The 19,077-nt window shown below is 36.5% G+C and overlaps 1 protein-coding gene across 1 annotated transcript in view; it reads right to left on the reverse strand.

The window, feature by feature from the left end:
• PrBP (Prenyl-binding protein) overlaps positions 1-19,077 on the reverse strand; it is a 64,926-nt gene that overhangs the window by 2,581 nt on the left and 43,268 nt on the right. The window contains exons 3-4 of the mRNA XM_081740159.1: positions 18,222-18,357; positions 12,766-12,887 (exon numbers count right to left, since the gene is read on the reverse strand). Of these exons, the coding sequence (XP_081596285.1) occupies positions 12,766-12,887; positions 18,222-18,357 (258 nt within the window). The remainder of the gene's footprint in view (positions 1-12,765; positions 12,888-18,221; positions 18,358-19,077) is intronic.

The raw sequence follows: 19,077 nt of genomic DNA on the forward strand, positions 1-19,077 counted from the left end.
TGGTTACTGACGGTTGTGGACGGATTCCCTGCTGCAATTTAAGTCGGACGAAGCACTGTTTCATTTATCGGGTTACGTGAATGTGTAGAACACGTGGCAATGGTCTTCTGTCAAATATCTTGCACGAAATAACCTTCCATGAAAAGAAAAAAAAGTGTTTCGTGCGTAGTTTCAGGAACGCATATGCAGTGTACTTTGAATCCACAGTGAACAACGAACTGACACCACAAGAAAGACTATAGTCCTACTTCCAACAAGACGGACCCACATACACTTCAAACGAATCCATGGCGTTGGTCCATCATAAACCGCTTACACAAGAGAGCGAAGTAAGCAAGAGGTGTGGCTCCCTTGTTCCTCGGATTTGTCCTGTGATTTTTATCTCTAGCTTAAACCAGAAGGTGTACGCAAATAGCTCCAATACTCTGGATGAAATGCAGCAAAGCATTACCCACGCCATCTGGAGCATCGCCCACAAAGAGCCACAAACGATGTCAGCCAATATAATGTGTACGCAGAAATGTCTTGACGTTAATAGGGAGGTTACTTTTAGCATTTTTTCTAACAGGCCTGTAAGACAGTGTTTACATTTTCCTACTCTTTCGGCCGGTATCCGATATTACCACGTCGGACTATTTTTATGTGGGTCACCTGTATTATTCTTATAACAAAAGTACCTAGAATCGAGAGAGTAATATGAGGGAACAGGAACTGGTCATAATTTACCATAACAAATCATGGACAAGATATTCATCACGTGTTCCAGTTTACTTCACCGTACTAGTGAATCAATCTTCCAACATACAACGTATCTTTAGAGGCATATATTTCAACTTTACACCTTTAAACTTTTGTACATACCAAATTTTGAAAATCATATTATGGATGCTTAATATCTACTTTAAAATTGATCATCTAATTCTTACATTTAACAACTCTCCAACTAAATTTTAGGAAAGACTGATTTTTTTTTTTATTTATTTATTTACTGCCTCACAGAATAAAATGGATATCTTCCAATTATGGCTCTATTTATGATTTTTTTTTTCACTATGCAGCATTGAGAGGCGTTAGTATTTATCTCAGTCTCTCCTACACATATTACTTGTAACATATCAATACTGACACCTTCTGTTTTCAGAACCTCACGGACACAGTAATTCTCATTACATCTCTCAACATATGCGTGAATGTCGCTGTCAGAATTATTAAAATACACTCATGTCTGTATTCGCTGAATTTCTTAATTTCGTCATTAAAGCCCAAAATGTTCATCGCCAGTTGAGATTACTCATAAATACCATGCGTAATATTCTACAATACAAACTATTCTTACACAACTGTAAAACTCTGTATAATACGCCCGCCACCAAAAGAACTGATCTCGCACACTACTGATTTTGCCACTTTACTATTGATCAGCTGAACAAATAACACATTCAGGCAATTCTCGCTTTTCCTACGGCATCAATGTGGAATAAGTTCACATTTCATTTCCTTAGACACAAGTGTAGCTCAACCGATTCTCGACATATGGTATTTCCGATGTTTGTTCTTTCGTCGGCAGGCGTATAGTAACTATAGTTATCTGTTCTGTAAGTTCAGATGATGTAGCTAACTAATCACAGACAATTATATACTGATCGTATTGATTATTTAACAGTAGTATCTTAATACATATCGATTTGACTTTCAAATAAATATACATATTCTTATCAATTTTTACACTGGTTATTGAATTTGTTTACTACATGAAAATTATTCATTTAGCATATCATTTCATAACTAGCGCTTGTTTCTGGAAATACACAATCGAGACGAGATGTTTGTTCTGCAGACAATTTTGCTGCCCAGAAATTTCAGATATAGATTTTACATAAATACGAGGTGCTACCCAAAATATCCGAGATTTTTTTTTTTTTTTACCGGGTAACCAGTAGCAGTATGACATTTCGCAGCTAGATGTCTCGAGGTACATGTATTAGCTACTGAACCACAAAGTTGTCTCGCCTTTGGCGTATTCAATTGTGAGTTGTAGTCGTGCGTGTCAGGACGTGTTTCAGTGCTTCTGCGATTTGTCAAATGATTGACGTTAAGGAGCAACGGATTTTCGTCTAGTTCTGTGTCAAATTAAAGAAAACTGCAGCCGAAACCAACCGCATGCTAGTAGAGTCATTTGGTGAGAGTGTAGAGTCAAGCAAGATCACTTGAGTGGTCAAGCATTTCCAAGGAGACCGCGAATCTGTAGAGGATGACAGACATTCTGATTGACCGTCAACATCACAACACCGATCACGAAAGTGCGTGATGTGATTCGCGAAAACAGGAGGCAGACAATTCACGATGTTTGTAACAGCCTTCGACTGTCGTATGATACATGCCAACGAATTCTATCCGATGAACTGAACAGGAAACGAATTGCACCGAAGTTTGTCTTCGCCTTCTGAGCATTGACCAAACATCCTCAGGATTCAGACGTCCACTGAGCTCCAACAAATAGTTCGGGAGTGTCCAGACTTCTTATCCAAAGTCATTACAGGTTATGAATCTTGGGTCTATGGTTATGACACGGAAACGAAGCATCAATCGTCACAATGGAAGACGCCATCCTCTCCAAGGCCGAAAAAAGCTCCACTAGTTTGAAGTAATATTAAGTCGATGCTGATCATTTTTTCGACATTCGTGGAAGTATGCATAAGGAGTTTATTCCACCTGGTCAGAATGTCAACTGCGAGGTTTTGAAGAGACTGAAGGACGATGTTTGGCGCTAATAGCCGGAGTTGTGGCAAACGAAAGACTGGTTGCTGCACCATGACAACGCGCCCGCGCACACCTCACTCTTTGTGAGGGAACTTCTGGTCAAAAACAACATGGCAACGGTCCCTCACCCACCCTATCCCCTGATCTAGCTCCGTGTGACTTCTATCTGTTCCCGAAGATTAAACTGACATTGAAAGGGCGACGTTTTGACTCCACTGAAGACATCCATGTGGAATCGCAACGAATCCTGAACACTCTTCGCCCTGCGGATTTCCAGGAGTGCTTCCAAAAGTGGGGACAACGCTGGGATCGTTGAATACATGCCGGACGGGACTACTTTGAAAATGACAGAGGACATTAGAACATAAATATAGTTTTCTGATTTTTACAATGACATTCTCGGACATCCTCGTACATACTACACAGACTGGTGCTAAATGATACTCTGCTATTATAAGAACAGTTATTAATAAGCATATTGAACAGCGCATAATCTTTAGGGCTTGTAAACCATTAAACCGTAATAATGAAAGTAACAAAGAATAAGTAGTGTAATTAGTAAAGTAATAATGCACCTACTAGTAGAGTAAGTATACCTATTAGCCGAGTAATACTGCACCTTCGGGAAAAGGTATTTAACCTACGAAGTTAATTTAAACCTAATAGGACAAAACTGATTATTACAAGAGATTATACTAAAGAGGTCCTCTTGCAAAGTAACACTTATAAATGAGGATTATCTAATGCTGCACACATGAGGGGTCCCTTTACAGATTTGGATATTGATAATGTAAACGCCTGTAATATTCTTGATCAATTATTCCGAAATTTCTAGTAAAGTGAAATCATTATTTAGTTCAAGAGTTTGGCTATTGATTTCAATTTCAACTTTCACATTATCCTGAACATGTTTAAAGTTATTCGTAATGCTAAATGTTGTCTCAGGCACCATTATTATTTTCGAGAATATTCTTCCGAAAAAACACACCTCTAACAGTAAACTATCCTTACAGGAGATAGATGACTCGCAATAAATTGATTTGTGACTATTTAATAAGTTTCGTACATATATGTATGAAGTGCACGGTTATGCAAGAATGGAAAATTTGGTGAACGGAAATTCATTTAAAAAGAAAAGCAACAATAATGCTATTAAATTCGAATGAAGAAAATTGTAGTGAAAGGAAAGTCTGGTTTGTATTTAATGTTATTTCCATTTTATTTCATACTTAACTAAGTTCTTTTATTACAATACTTGCTTATCAACTACATTTGTTATCTTATTGTTTGGTGAGTAGATATATAAATTCTTTGGGTTTCCCACTCTAGAGAAAGCTACATATAACTGACCGTGAGAAAAGCATGATTTTTTAAAGTTAATATCACAATATGTTAACGTTTGCCTTGTGCCTTATTTATAGTGATACATATAACTGACCGTGAGAAAAGCATGATTCTTTTAAGTTAATATCACAATATGTTAACGTTTGCCTTGTGCCTTATTTATAATGATACTGAATGCTAATCTTACTAGAACTTGCAGTCTTTTGAATTGAAACGGCAATTCGGTAGATATGAGCGCAATCCCTGGAATAAATACTGTTTTTTCTTTATCCTTTCCTGACATTATTTTTGCTTCAATTATATTGTTTGATAACTGTTTCACGGTCATTCTTGTTCCATTACATAATGTTGGTGAATACAAATTTCTCCAACAAAATTATTGGAGATCCTATTTTTAATCTTAAAATATGTAAGGGTATTCCTGGCACTTGCATTGAATTCAAAAATTCGGTGGGAAAGTTATCACTTTTATTTTCATCAACCATAGAATCAATTTATTTATATATTCGTTCCTCGCCAGGAATCTTGTTTTGAATTTTTAAATTAATATCGTCAACGACGTCATTTCTTACTGCTAGAATGGCTCTTTCAAATAACCAATTTGAATCTGTGTAATTTTGAACAACGTTGGAGCAAACTTTATCTAATTTTGAACAACGTTACAGTAAACTTTATCTATTAATTTATCTGGACTGTAGACAGCATTACATTAATCACTTTTAAGTTCAATTTGGCCAATTATACAATCAATTGGATGCTTGCCTTCACCAATTTGTAAGAGTTTTTCGGCAAAGTGTCTCGTTTCTTCATCATTGAAAAGTTGAACTCGCATATTTGTTGTTAACCCTTTCACAGAGGAAGTCGCCTTTTGTCGACAGAAAGAAAATTTCCTTAACATGCGAATGTCGACGTGTTAAAATTTGTTTGTCCGTATCTTGGCTTTGTCGAGAGCAGTCGCCAAAGTTGTACCGTTCAATTTTTTGTGTTCTATTGTTTTCGATAAACAATAGAAATCACACAGAAAACCTTTGGCGACTACAATCGACAAAACAAAGATACAGACAAATTTTAACACGTCAACTATAATCGACATTCGCAGGTTAGGGAAATTTTCTTTCCGTCGCCTTCCACAGTGAAAGGGTTAATTTTACTTTCTTGACTCGAGCCCAGAGAAATGATTGCTTCAAACATTCATTTATTTCATCTGCACCTCCCATTAATTCTGAATTACCTCGGAGATCTTGTAGTGTTCTATGTAATGCTTCGAATGATTTTTTATGTGCCATTGTACATTCATCCCAAATGAGTACTTTAGCCTGTTTTAAAAGTTCACCTCGTCCAAATGCTCTTGATACATTACACATGGGAAATTCTTGTTCTGCAACAGTTAATGGCAGTTTCAAAGCTGAATGCGCAGTTCGTCCTCCTTGCATTAATGTTGCCGCAATTCCAGATTATGCCAATGCAAGCGCAATTTCTTTTTTGGAGCGTATTTCGGCTAATATTAAACTTGTCAAAAATGTCTTTCCGGTACCTCCAGGTGCATCCAACTAGACTCCCCCCATACCCCTGTTCACATCATCCATAATGAACTCATAAGCTTGCTTTTGAATGTCATTTAACAATGGTTTGTTTTGAGCAATGTATTGCAATGATTCATGAACATTATAACCTCTCTCTTTCAATATTCCGGAATTTAATGCATCAAATCATCTCTATTTGGCACTTCCATTCCAAGTGCAACTAAAGTTTGATTGCTTATTACTAAGCATTTATCTTCCAAAAGAATAAGTGCTTGATTATATATATATATATATATATATATATCTTCATTGAACTCGATGTTTAAATCAGGATGAGCTTGTCGCATTTTATGCAGCACATCATCGCTCATACTTTCTTTGAATTTTTCCCATAATCTTTTTGGAATCGATGGACTACATGTTATCAGTATTATTGCAAATAGATATCTTACTTGTTCTGTGGTTGCTGTCAATGCTGCTTCTCGAAGAGCCAACTCCCAATGGTTATCATTTTCTAGTAATCCGAAACATGCTTCTCTGTACGTTTCACATACATATCCATCGATTGTTTTAAAAATCTATGAAACATGTTGGTCCACGAACTGCATGCAGTAGCATTCGTTGATAGAAGCACTTAGCATTTTTTGGATGCACTGTATACACTCGTCCTAATGCGTCACTTTTGAAGATTCCTTCATAACCTTCAACTGGAGTTCCTTGCTTTTTACGTTGGAAGATTCGTCTTGTTGCGTTCCATGTATTATATGATGTACATCTGCATATAGCAACGTTTTTGCAAATGAATCACTTTGACAAAGTCGAAAAAATGCAATTGGTATTCACAGGTGGTTCACTGCCTACTCTCCGTGCAGTTTGTTGTGAAATATACTCGTTGGCCATTTTCCAAATGTGCTGCTAAATGAACTACTGCTGGTTCTCGATGATGTATTGGGAAACCCAAGATTCGCCAAGCTGCTTCATGCGCACACCAAAATTTGATCTTCCGTTGGAGCAGCGTGTTGATTATTCCGGGCTTGTCCCTGTTTTTTCTTCCCATTATTGTTTCTCCTTCCGTTTCCCTGGTTCCTATTCCTCGGATGGCTTTTATAATTCGTCTGGGCTATCACCAGCTACAATTCTGCCATTTTATTGGCCAAGGTAGAGAAGTCACTTTGTGAAGGATTTTGCTCTGGGTGGGGAACGGTCTTAGGTTCCTGGCTTGAGGTTTGAATTTCTTGAGGGTTGGGTTGAGGAACTGCCATGGAAGGATTATTTTGTTGTTGATATCCAGGTATATAGCTGTTCATTGGTTGTGTAACAGGTTGCATTTGTACAGGATAGGTATGATGATATAACTGTTGTCCAGGATATATTGACTTTGGTTCGGTTGATAGGCCATAGGATGTATTATGCAGGTTAGGTATATTATTCTGGCCGTATAACGTATGTAATTTTTATGATAGCTCTGAGTGTTCTCTTTTCCTTATAAGGTCATTAGCTGCTTCCAGTGCGTTTAATTTATTCTGTAGCGCTTCTACCGTTGCAAACCTTTCTAATGCTATCTTATTAAGGAAATCCCTCTGCAAACCCAAAGATAAATGGTGGATCTTTTGTTCTTCAGTCGCTTCCGGTAATAACTGCCTTATTGCTCGAAGTTTACGTAAAAAGTATGAGTCTATTGGCTCATCCATTCCCTGTTGTATTTCGAACAATTCTTGTTCTGCTTTATACGATGGGACTTTTGGCCTACATAAAGCTACTAACTTAGATTTTAGATTGTCATATGTCATTGTATCAAATTGATTTTGATTTTTAAGCTGTAATACGAGATCTAGTGCGGTGTCTTGTAAATATATTGGTAGAATTTCCTTTTTCTTAGCCGGTGACCATTCCTGCATTGCTGCCATATGGTCGAATATCATAAAAAACCTGTCCGGGTCCTCGTGTACGTGTCCTGCATACTGTTAAAAGTGGCATGTTAAAAGATAAATTCGATGCACCCTCTGTCATATTCGTGTTACTCTCTCCTGATCTGTACATCCGTTTATCTGACCTAGTTTCCGGCATAAATCGCACTAGGTAAGAAGAGAGGGAGGGAGGAAGGGATTATGTCACATTTAGTTGAATTATGATACTAACCTCGTCAGTGTTTAGATAAAAAGTTGAGAAAAAGAGCGCTCCGTACAAAACTCCGGTGCCTACACCATGTAGTGTTTGGTAGAGTCAAATGATAGACCGGGTGTCTTTTCCCCTTCACCAAGTTTTATTACAAAATATAATATAATAAATACAAGTGTCTCTAATTCAATGTCTCTTCCTCAATGACCAAGTGAAGGAATACTAAATGTTTTGCCGGGTGCCCCTTCCACTCATGGCAGTTTCCAGAACACTTTGGCAGGTTGTTGGTTAGGTTTGGATTATAAGTTTAAGATGGATTGCTAGCCCAGTGCGACATAGGGTAAGGAAGAGGTGCTCCTAGTCCACAGCGACATAGGAAGGTAAAGGTTAGGCGATCAGTTGGTCGACTGATGGTGGGTCCCTCGGTGGTCCTCCTTTTATTTGTCCTCCTCGGGTCCTTCCGTGAGGTCCGTCTGCTTTCGGTGTTCCTCGATGTCTTCCGTGTTGTCTGCTAGGTTGTTTGTAATCATTAGCACGTGTTCAGCTGGCACGTGCATCTGTTGTGATGTGGGGATCCTTGTAATATAGTCTTGGCTATTTTTTTATACATCTGCTTTCATTCGTACATGGTGAATTCATATTTAATGTTCCACATGGACCGTGAATCATATTTTTTACTATTATGTGGTGTAATTCTGGATTTGGAAATTCAGCTCTAATTAGTTGATCGATTTGATTGGGAAGGATTTTTTCATATAACCAAATTAAATTGTGCGATTGAGGTAATCCTCGTTTCTGCCATTCTATTGTGTACATCCTGCATCTAAGTGTTCCAAAAATATGATACTTTTCAATGACATCCATGAATCTCATTTGTTTCTGTCGAAAAACTCGAGCAATTATGTCATGATGGTCCATGGGAGCTTATCCGTAAATCATATTCTCTTTGATCTCCGGCCATGACGAATTGCACGTGAATGTTAAGAGTAAGTCAGGGCGACCATATTTTCTTCATAGGTCATAGCGTCTTGTGTGTACTCATGCATGTTTCGTGGACTTCCGATATAAATTGATGGTAAAATTACCAGACTTCCAATGTCGTCAACGTTGTTGTCATTCATGATTGCGTCTCTCAAGTAAATGTACTCTTCTGTACGCAATTTCTTTTGATTCTGCCGTATGAATAGCAATCGTTCTGCTTCTATTTTTGCATACATATCAACTAAAACTGTTGAAATAAATTACGGCAATTGCTAATGTGATTGTATCCCTCGCCTCTGATCATTATGCGATATGCATAAAATTCCTTCGAAATTACTTTTTCGTTTGTTTCAGCACCTGTATTTGGGTTCATTTGTCTTAAATTGAAATGATATCCGTCTTCTTCTCTTATGAAAATTAATGGATATTGAAGTGCATCGTAAGAACGATGTGTTTCTGCGATTCGTTGTAATCCTTCCTTCCTTCTTTGAATAATTATATCATGACTTTGTACTCACTGTCCACAATTACAACAGCAGTTTCATTAACCTGAGGTGCATTGAATCGACGTTCGTGTTTTCCAATTGGTCTTTTGTCTGCCCGAATCACAACTTTATACTGGTCTGATACCATTCGCTCCAGTGCTGTTTTCAATACCTGAACCAACTGATTGTACTTGTGTGAAATCTTCTGTAAATCTTCTTCAATTATTTCCCGTCTCAATCCACTTATATTTGCGCAACGTTGATCGACTTCTGTTTTTTCGTCCCCAATGAAATACACCTGCTAAAAATTTATGAGAATCGTTTGGCAGTGGTAACAATGATCCCACTTTATAATAGACTTGTAATTTGATTGAGAACACAGGACTAAATTGATGTTCTTCACTGCTCATGGATGTAGCTCCAAATGATGTCATTTGAAAGCACGCATTATAAGCTCTCATATTTTGTAGAAAATGCTTTGATTCCGGAGTTTCTGCAGTCATGTAATGAAAGAATTCTGGGGGAGGTATTTCCAATGGTGTTAGTCGAATTTTTCCATTCTTGCAACACATTCCTGGTGATTCTCTATTGAATTTCTTGGCACAACAGAACATACAAACTTGATCCATTTTACCAATGACAACGTGTTTGTGTTTGTTATACTCCTTAGTGTGATCATAACGAAATGCCTCACCTGACAAACTATAATCTCTACTTTTTCTGCTTCACACGTCTCGCACATTAATGTTTTGTTCATGCGCCTGCGATCGTTGTCTTTCACGAACTCCACTCATTGTAATTCTACTTAGTTCGTTTTGTAATCTTGCTTCTTCAGCACTTTCTCTGTGTCAGCTTCCTGCGTGTCTCACTCGATCCTCTTCTTTAATTTTCTTTCGTTGTGCATATGTTAAGCTTTTTCTTAATGTATTCATTCTCTTCCGTTGTGACTTCGTGTTCCTCATCTGTTTCATTTCTTCGCTGTTCTTTCTGCGTCGTCCTTTTAGAGTCACCAGTGGCAAGATTACGTCCTCTTTCATGTTTCGGCATTCTGTTTAATGTTATTATTACTTAACACTCTTAAATTCAATTTAATACACTGTTCTCTTTACCTTTAGTAATTTACTTTCACTTGTTAGGTTTTAAACATATCACTAGCATACAATTAACTGTCTGGCAATTTCACTTTTCCTTGATCTGATCTTATATTTTAAAAGTTTCCCTGGCATATATTTAATTTCCAATAATTTAGAGAGTAATTCATTTCCTATAAACGTATTCTCCTTGTGCGAAGAACGTGCATTTTAGGTACTTTGTGATAATTCTGAAACTATCATTGTATTTTCAACAATGTCTGTAGACATTATATCATCATCTTTTAAACAAACTTGTAAATAAATATAACGGCTCAGACCCCGGTCCATCGTTGCCTGTTAACTTTCTTTGGTGCTTTTTGAGTACACTGTCTAAAATTATTGTCGCATATCTATAACTGTCTTCTTGTAAGAATATGATTTAATAATGATTTTGCAGGGTACTTTTAATACGGATACTATGTGTACAATAGGAAAATGTATATTTGTGGTAAAGTTCATATGAAAAGAATTATAAATACAAAAATTATAATGAGTAAAATAAAATAGTGCTAAATGGACAAGACAATTTTATTTTCGTTTTATTATTTTTATTTACTGCTCTTTTGACATGAAATTTGCCACATAGATGTCTTTGCCGATTATACACATACTAACATTATAAGAAATACCGGGAGAATTCGTTATCAAATTAAATTCCTAGAGCAACATATTTATAGACATGCGACAATAATTTTGGACATGAGTGTACCTACCAGAAAAGTTGTTTCTCAGTGATCTATAATTTTAGTTAATTATGCTTCTGAATAAGTAATTCTTACTGTAACTCTGAAACACGTTTCTTTGTGGAAATAGTGTCTCTACTCTATATAGACTCTTCTTGTGTTGACGCATGGCGATACTCAACCTGGAACAGGTAAACTTCAGGGGCGCAACAGAGATAATTGTGTTTAGATATGGGAGGCAGCCTTTAGTAGAAGTGTAGTAGTAGTGCAAATAGTAATACTAGTAGTTGGTAGTAATAGTGCTAGCTGTAGTAATAGTAAAACAAATAGTAGTTCCAGAGCATCCTGAAAATTCTTGAACATTCTCCAACCTTTGGGAAACTTCTATAACAGTCTGTAACATTTTCCAAGATTGTTGATAATTCTACAATTTAAACTTTTTTTTTTTTTTTTTTTCAGCACAGTTACACCGTTGCTAGGGCGTTTTCTCCCTTTAGGACCCTTGCTGGTCTAAACCGAAACCTTCTTCATGGATGGGAGATACAGGGCTGTAATACCATTTAACTCCCATGGGGCTCCAGGTCTTGGTTTCGGAGCCTTTGTGGCACGCACGGACAAATCACACTTATATTTATTATATATATTGATGAAGAAAACAGCCTGTGCAGTTTTTGAAAAGTTCGAGAAAAAAAAAATAAAAACTCGCCCTAAAGAGTCAACTAAACTACTCGTTGTGGAATGTTTAAGGATAAATGAGTTATGGTGTATTATGAGGTTATTAATGAAATATTTAATTATGAAATCTGAAGAATTCGCAGCCCCGCATTTTTATTTTTGTTTATTTTATTTTTTAAATTTTTACCCTTCAGTATACTATCCTTAATTTTCGATGTAGGAAGAAAAATGCTCCTGGAGAATCTTATGAAACCTTAAGTTTAAAATAAGGTGTGAATACGTTGAACGGTAAGGCCTCTTAGCGAATAAACACATTTTCATCGTAACAAACAAATGGACAGATATTCAAATATAACTTTTTTCGGCTTCAAGGAGCCACGAAACGTGTTTATCCACTAAAATCTCGAATTCAAATTTTTTCACGATCGCCATACTTTCTTCTTTCCTATCGTCACTCGAAAGTAAAAAATTACAGGATTTCTCCATCTTAACGTGTGACTGTGTGTGTGGAGCAAATTACAAACAGCAAAGTTACACTCCATCCTGATTTGATTCTCGACCAAGAAATTTGAAAACAGACATTGAACGCACAGTTGTTAACGTTAGTTAAGTTAGGCAAACTAGCACAGTAAAGATGAATGAGATAGAGGAAAAAAGTGAAAGAAAATGAATACTCTGAAAATATGTGATTTGTTCTTCTTATCATAGTTTACGAAAAATATTGCTTTCCCAATTTGGATTGATTTATTACTATGCAACGCAGTGGGAACTGGAAGAAATGTTCTAAGTAAGATACTGTGTTATCCTACCTTGATACACACAAAATCAATCACGCCAAATTTCGTTGTTCATGCCACACCACAGATCGTAGCCGTAAGTTAAAGACCAAAAAAGGTAATTATTACTTTACATTTATCTTACCTTTAACAAATTTATCTGATTTGCAAAAATTTGGAACTTGGTTGTTAAAGGTTTTCTTAAAATAATATTGATAAACTAATTATGTTCTACATTACTTTCCCAATAACTTTATTTTGAGCGATTAATAAGAGTTATTTCTTACTTCAAAACATTGGCTGGCATCATCTGAGACTCAGGTGCAGCTTCTATCAAGGACTGCCACGTGTTGGTCGAGTTCGGTATAACAAACCCAAATTCAAAGAACCACTCTTCCAAACAACGTCCCTGAAATATATATAAAATAAATTTACTTAAAAAACAAACTATTAACGTCCATAAAAATAGATCTTACATGTCAAACGATAAGACCAACAACGAACTGCAGATAGAGAAGCTTGTTTAAGAGACCCTCGGTTCATCTGGAGAAAATAATAATAATAATAAAACAAACAAGTTCAATACTCTGGTTCCAAATTTTATTGCAGAGTTACCTTAGTCGTTCTGGGGCTACGTAAATTTGAAGAACATCCGTGGACCCATGGACGTAGTAGGTGGTGCCTTGACCCAGTATTTCGAGAATTATAAAAAGTTGCCAAAATCATGCACTTCCCTATGGCGTACTAAGATCACTGTCATTTTTTCTGGGGAGAGGGGGAATTACGCACCACTGTACGGATGTCCAAGTGGTTCAACACGCACACCTTTTACCAAATTTCAGATCAATGAGCGCAAGTGCTATTGGACTGCAGATTAGTGATGTAATAATGATAAACTGTAACTATCACAAAAGAGACACAAAATAACTTTTACGATACTACGTAAGAATAATATAATTACAATAATGTAATGTGAGAAAAAACTATGTTATTATTATTACTTAATCACGACGTAAACAGTTCTGTTCGCTAGCATCCAACTATGCTTATATTTAAATACCAGCTTTGCACCTTCTTTATGCAGTCACTTCATTTCTTAAAAAAAAAAAAAAAAAAAAAAAAATAAGACGAACAATAAGGCTCGTATTGACAATTGTTCCAGATACATTGAGTCAGTGGTCACCAGTAAACGTTACATAACATCATATACTGAACTTGGTTCATTGGGTCGTCTTGCGCCAATCTTGACGCATAATCTGTTTCTTTGTCTTAAGATAGCGTAATTATTCTTATTTCTGATCTACTAATTCGAGAAAATAAAAAGGTATATTTGGAGAGGCACATTTTAGCGTGGTTTCACAAGTTCCTTGTTAGTAATTATTGGCAAAAATAATAGATGAAGTACTTAGTCATTAAATAATCATTGACCTCTGGTGATACAATTTCCAACTATTCAACGTATAATACTGAGTTTCGTAAAATTTTGAACTACACAGAAGCAAAGTTCATAGAAGTAAAACACGCCCCATTCGAAGGAAATTTGAACCTCAGAATCTATCGAATATTACTATTTATGGCGTGTGTGCATGAGTTCGATGCCATCAAGTTCCTGAATTTTTATTTGCGCTTTTCGTACAATGTGGTTGTGTGTTATCTTGTTGCAGCAGAGCGCGCTTTCGGTTCACCAATGCAGGTTATTTATGGTGTAGTACAACATACTCTGCTCTAACTGTTCAGAATAAAGGTTGGTATTGATGGTATGAAGTTACGAACTCGCCTCGTAGGTCCACTACAAACAGCAGAACTCTATGTTCGAAATGCCCTTGTTTGACGATCGGTTCTGTTGCAACATTCGGAATTTACAAAAAATACCCATTTCTCGTCGCATGTGTAATCCGCTTCAGGAAACGCAAATCATACGGATTTGCAGCAGTTGCCAGCACACATTCACTCTCTTCTGGACCCGAGCTGGGATAAATTAAGCAGAGCCTCATGGGTTTCTAAATTCGTAATGGTGACACACTACAGTGGAAGAGACATGGAGAGCTGGTTTGACAATCGTCGTCTGCTAGGGGATAGATTTTTCTCGATGGTGTGTTGTATGATCTTAGAATGTTATCCGGGGCGGTCGATAACTTTGGCTGATCCTCGACATTCTTACAATTTCCACCAAAATTTCTGGAACCAACGATTTGCTTTGCTTTGGTTCACTGCACCTTCCCCTTTCGCATGACAAAGTTTTGGGTTGCTGGCGCAGTGTTATGCTCGAATTCGAACTCATACAGTAACAATTTACGTATCAGACTTATTGAGCATTCACCTAGGTGCCACTAAAAACTGACTTAAGATACTGATGGAGTGGGAGCCTCCGTGTTAAACAGCCCGCTTGTCACACTACATCTTCAGGCAGTTTGACCGTGTATTTATAGTCGATCACGGGGTATACACGTGCATACTGTTTGGGTTGTGCAAATATTGCAAGACTTATGACTTACCTTTGTACAATAGCCTATAGGGCCCTACATATAGGCTTTGTACAATAGCCTATTCCTTTATACAATAGGAATAAGTCATGGAACATAAAGTAATAATACAATGTGATTTCATTAAGTTCTAGAGTGGCCACTCAAACGGCAAAATAAAATTCACGCATATTTCCAGGACTTTTGTACGGAATTTATTTCATAAATTCCACATTACTCTAGGGTTTGAACAGGTATATATATATATATATAAAATAGATAGATAGATATAGATATATCGTCGGTCCAATGCCAAAACTGCGAATGTGCAAATTTTGCTATTTTCACCTAAGTGCAATTTCATGTCACTTGGGGCATACAGATTCCAATACCAGAGTCCCATTAGTGAAATATGAGTACATTAGAAGTTACCGTCAATTCCTAAAACATGCACATAAGTCTATATCAGCGTTTCCCAACCGGTGTGCCGCGGCACACTGGTGTGCCGTGAATGGGCCGCTGGTGTGCCGCGAGGTAATCAAAACAAAATTATTAATTCTATAACAATCAAATCGCAAAACGTAGCGGAAAATTTATATTTGTATTGCACATTACTATGAACCTCTACTATGAATTTACAATTGTAAGTTTCATACCGTGTTACTTTTTGTACATTTTTAATGTTGAAAAAAGTATTTGTTATTGTTATGACCATTATTATTTCTTTATTGTTGCAGACTATTTCGTAACTTGAAAATTTAAGTTTTATCATTCAATCCTCTTGACAAATTTCCTACATTTGTGTTTTAAAAGTAAAAGAGATTTATTTGTTCGTTCGTTATTTAATGATCTTCCTTCTTAGTAAAAGTTTGGATAAAGTTTTCGAAAAAGAAAGCGTATTTTTAAAAACCTGATTCCAATATTTCATTGCAATCGTTTTCTTTTTTTTTTTTTTTTTTTTTTAATTAGAATGGAAAATAAGCATAGTGATTTAGCACGGGGAAAAAACAGTGATCGAGCTTTCTTCTCTGTGCGAAGGAGAACAGTAATCAATGAAGAAAAAAAATGAAAAATGTCTTTACTGAAACGGGCGAGGTTCAGCCATGGCTGCTCTGCCACCTAACCCTACCTCTAACTACCTAATCAAAGCAAAAAATACCACTGTTTTTTATATTTACAAATAATAATATCTCTAACAAGTGTGCCGCGAGAATCCATGTTACACCAGTAGTGTGCCGCAAGTTGAAAAAGGTTGGGAAACGCTGGTCTATATACTGATTTTTCAGGATAAGTTGAATATTAAAATACTTATAACTCAAAGTCAAATTTAGCATCAAATGAACATGCACAGATTCAACGAATCAAGTAACTACTTTTCAAATTCATTGTCAATATCACTTTTAGCTTTCTTGCGTCTTCTTCTATCTTAGCCTTTTTACTTTCTAGCTCTTTGATTAACAACTTCGTTCTTTTCCTGTTCATGTCTTTTTCATTTTCACATTCTTTCCTCTTCCTTTGCTCATTCACAGCAGCTTGATAATTTTGTCTAGCAGAACTGACAGCATTCAGAAGAGATTTTGTGATTTTTACGTTGCTGACTTCCCCATTGTATCTGATAGTGTCATACACAGTTCTCTGTGCAACCAAAGTCTCGTCTGCCATATTCTCAACATGTCTCTTCTGCCATGTTCTGCCTTATTTATGGGAAAGCCTCTTTCCTCATTTGCATTTCCATGACAGAGTATTAGTGTAGAATGGAGAACCTTCATCAAGGCATCTGTCTCACCTTTGTGGGCAGAAATTACATTAGGCTAAAATTTGTCAAGTCTGTGACACCTTTACCAAAAGATTCAAGATACGATTCAAGACACCAATTACAGAACAATACTGCCGAGCAGCGACATCAGCTGTGTGGCCATCAAGCCAATTGCCTTTAACCAATATGGTTAAGAGTTCCTTGAAGCGGACTATCCCTTCATCACATGCAGCAATCTCTGGATCCCAGCAAATTATGGCTTTTGTTAACTTAAATTTCAGTGGTAATCGTTTCTGCATTTTTATGACCATTTTCTGCAATATTCTTCGACAATTCCTGTAGAACCTGGCTAGCTCTATATCCTTAACCTTTTTCCGGGGTTTTTAACAAATGGACTATTACCGCACACTGTGTGTATTATGTTAAGAAGTTTCCTTTTAAAATGTGGTGCTTGTCCAAATATGATGATGTATAACCTATCTAAGTCGGTCCAGTTGCATTTTTGCTGTATTTCAGTGTCTGGAAATAAGTAGGTAAATAATTGTACCTCTTTCTTCGCAGAAGGGGAGGGTTTGTGTGTGCCAATTACTGCAAACACCATTTAATTTCCGCATTAGTGACACTGTTTAAGAGATACTTCTTGAAGGCACTTGAGTGAAGATAGATCCAATATTATTACTATAGCAGTTAGATTTATCGTAGACAACGCCTGACGAGGAAGCTCAACACGAAACAGTGCTAGTTTCTGGGCTTCTCACACCTGACGAGGAAGCTGAACATGGAACAGAGTTAGTTCCTGGGCTTTTCACTCCTGATGAAGAAGCTGAACTTGGTGTTTGTGGTCTTCAAAATAAATGTGTGAAGGTTGGACGAATCACAGGATTTCCTTTTCCGTGTTTCTTCCCCCGCCTATGGCTAATTAATGCTTGGCATTCCCTACTGGCAACAGAAATAATATCTTACCATGGCACTGGGAACCCTTTGATGTTTTTCCTGATTATAATCAGTTCTTGTTATAGATACCTACTACAAAATCAATTTACATTTTTTTTTTTTTTTTTGCGCGTTGAAAATAGGAGACTATTCTAAATATTTGCCCTTGTACCTAATATATCTAACAAGGGAATTTACCTCAACCAGAAATGCAGTATCTGTAAAATATTCTAAAATATTAATTAGTGTTAATAAACCTTTAATTTGTAACTTAGTTTATCATTTAAAAATTCAAGGACCTATAAATAAATTGACGCACTTTTCCAGGTTTTTTCAAGGCCTTAAAAATTCACGCATAATTCCCTCTTTTCCTGGAATTCCCAATGCGTGGCCACCCTGAGTTCAATAGAGAAAAACACAATAAACTATGTATAGAAAAATGAAATGTTTTATACAAACTGCTTTACAATAGAAAATAATCACAAAAAATAACCATTATTATTTAGATCATTCTGTAAACATTCCAAGTGTGACTGTCGATGTTCATTACTGAACTATTCCTCACTAGTTCCCAATATTTATTGACACCAACCTTAAACAATATTTTCTGCTCCAAACGAAATTTCTCCATCGGTTCTACTGATGAGAAATTTATTTCCCTGGACACTGCACGGCATTTCAAAATTTTCTTCGGTACTCGTGCTTCGTGTTCTACTTCAGGAATAGATCTGGAAAGAAAAGCAAACGATTTATCGAATTAAATTATTTAACTTACAGTAAATAATATATACGTATATAACATAGAACATTCTGAAATTAATAGAAAAAAGTCATACGAATGCAAGAATGAATTATAAGGACTGATGAAAAAAAAAAAAAAAAGGAATTCCTCAATATACATAGAAGCACCATTCGTATTGAGGCATAACGCAGCGATCCCACAGTTGTGGCAGCCACTGTATATCATACTACAAGGTCTCTCGTTGTGAAAACCATATCACTATTGACACGCGTCCTGAGGAGACCTTGAAATTATAAGTAAGTATATTGAGACTACTCCCAACGAAATCTGGCAAGAGAGGTTTCATTCTGGGGCATGTGTGGCAGATCATCATCCTTTTGATCGATATGATACCTTCACAGTTAAGAATCATACCACAGCATGTTATTCACCGTCAAAGGAATTTCCCAATTAAAATGCCACAGTACTTCATGGGTTTTCTACACTGATAATAGTGGTTCATTGGATGGTAACACAATTATCTCGATTGCTGTTTCCTGCCTGGAGTATATGCCCACACGAATTCCTGTTGTTGTTCCTAACACCTTTGTGCACCCGGCTTTCCATATACTACCTAAGCTCGTTATCATTTCGTTTGATTTATTCTTATTTATTATTAAAATTATTCAATTCCACCTATGACAATACTGATTAATGAGAAAATGAC

The sequence above is a fragment of the Thermobia domestica genome, chromosome 15, assembly GCF_964235325.1.
Source record: "Thermobia domestica chromosome 15, izTheDome1.hap1.1, whole genome shotgun sequence".
Classification (NCBI taxonomy): Eukaryota; Metazoa; Arthropoda; class Insecta; order Zygentoma; family Lepismatidae; genus Thermobia; species Thermobia domestica.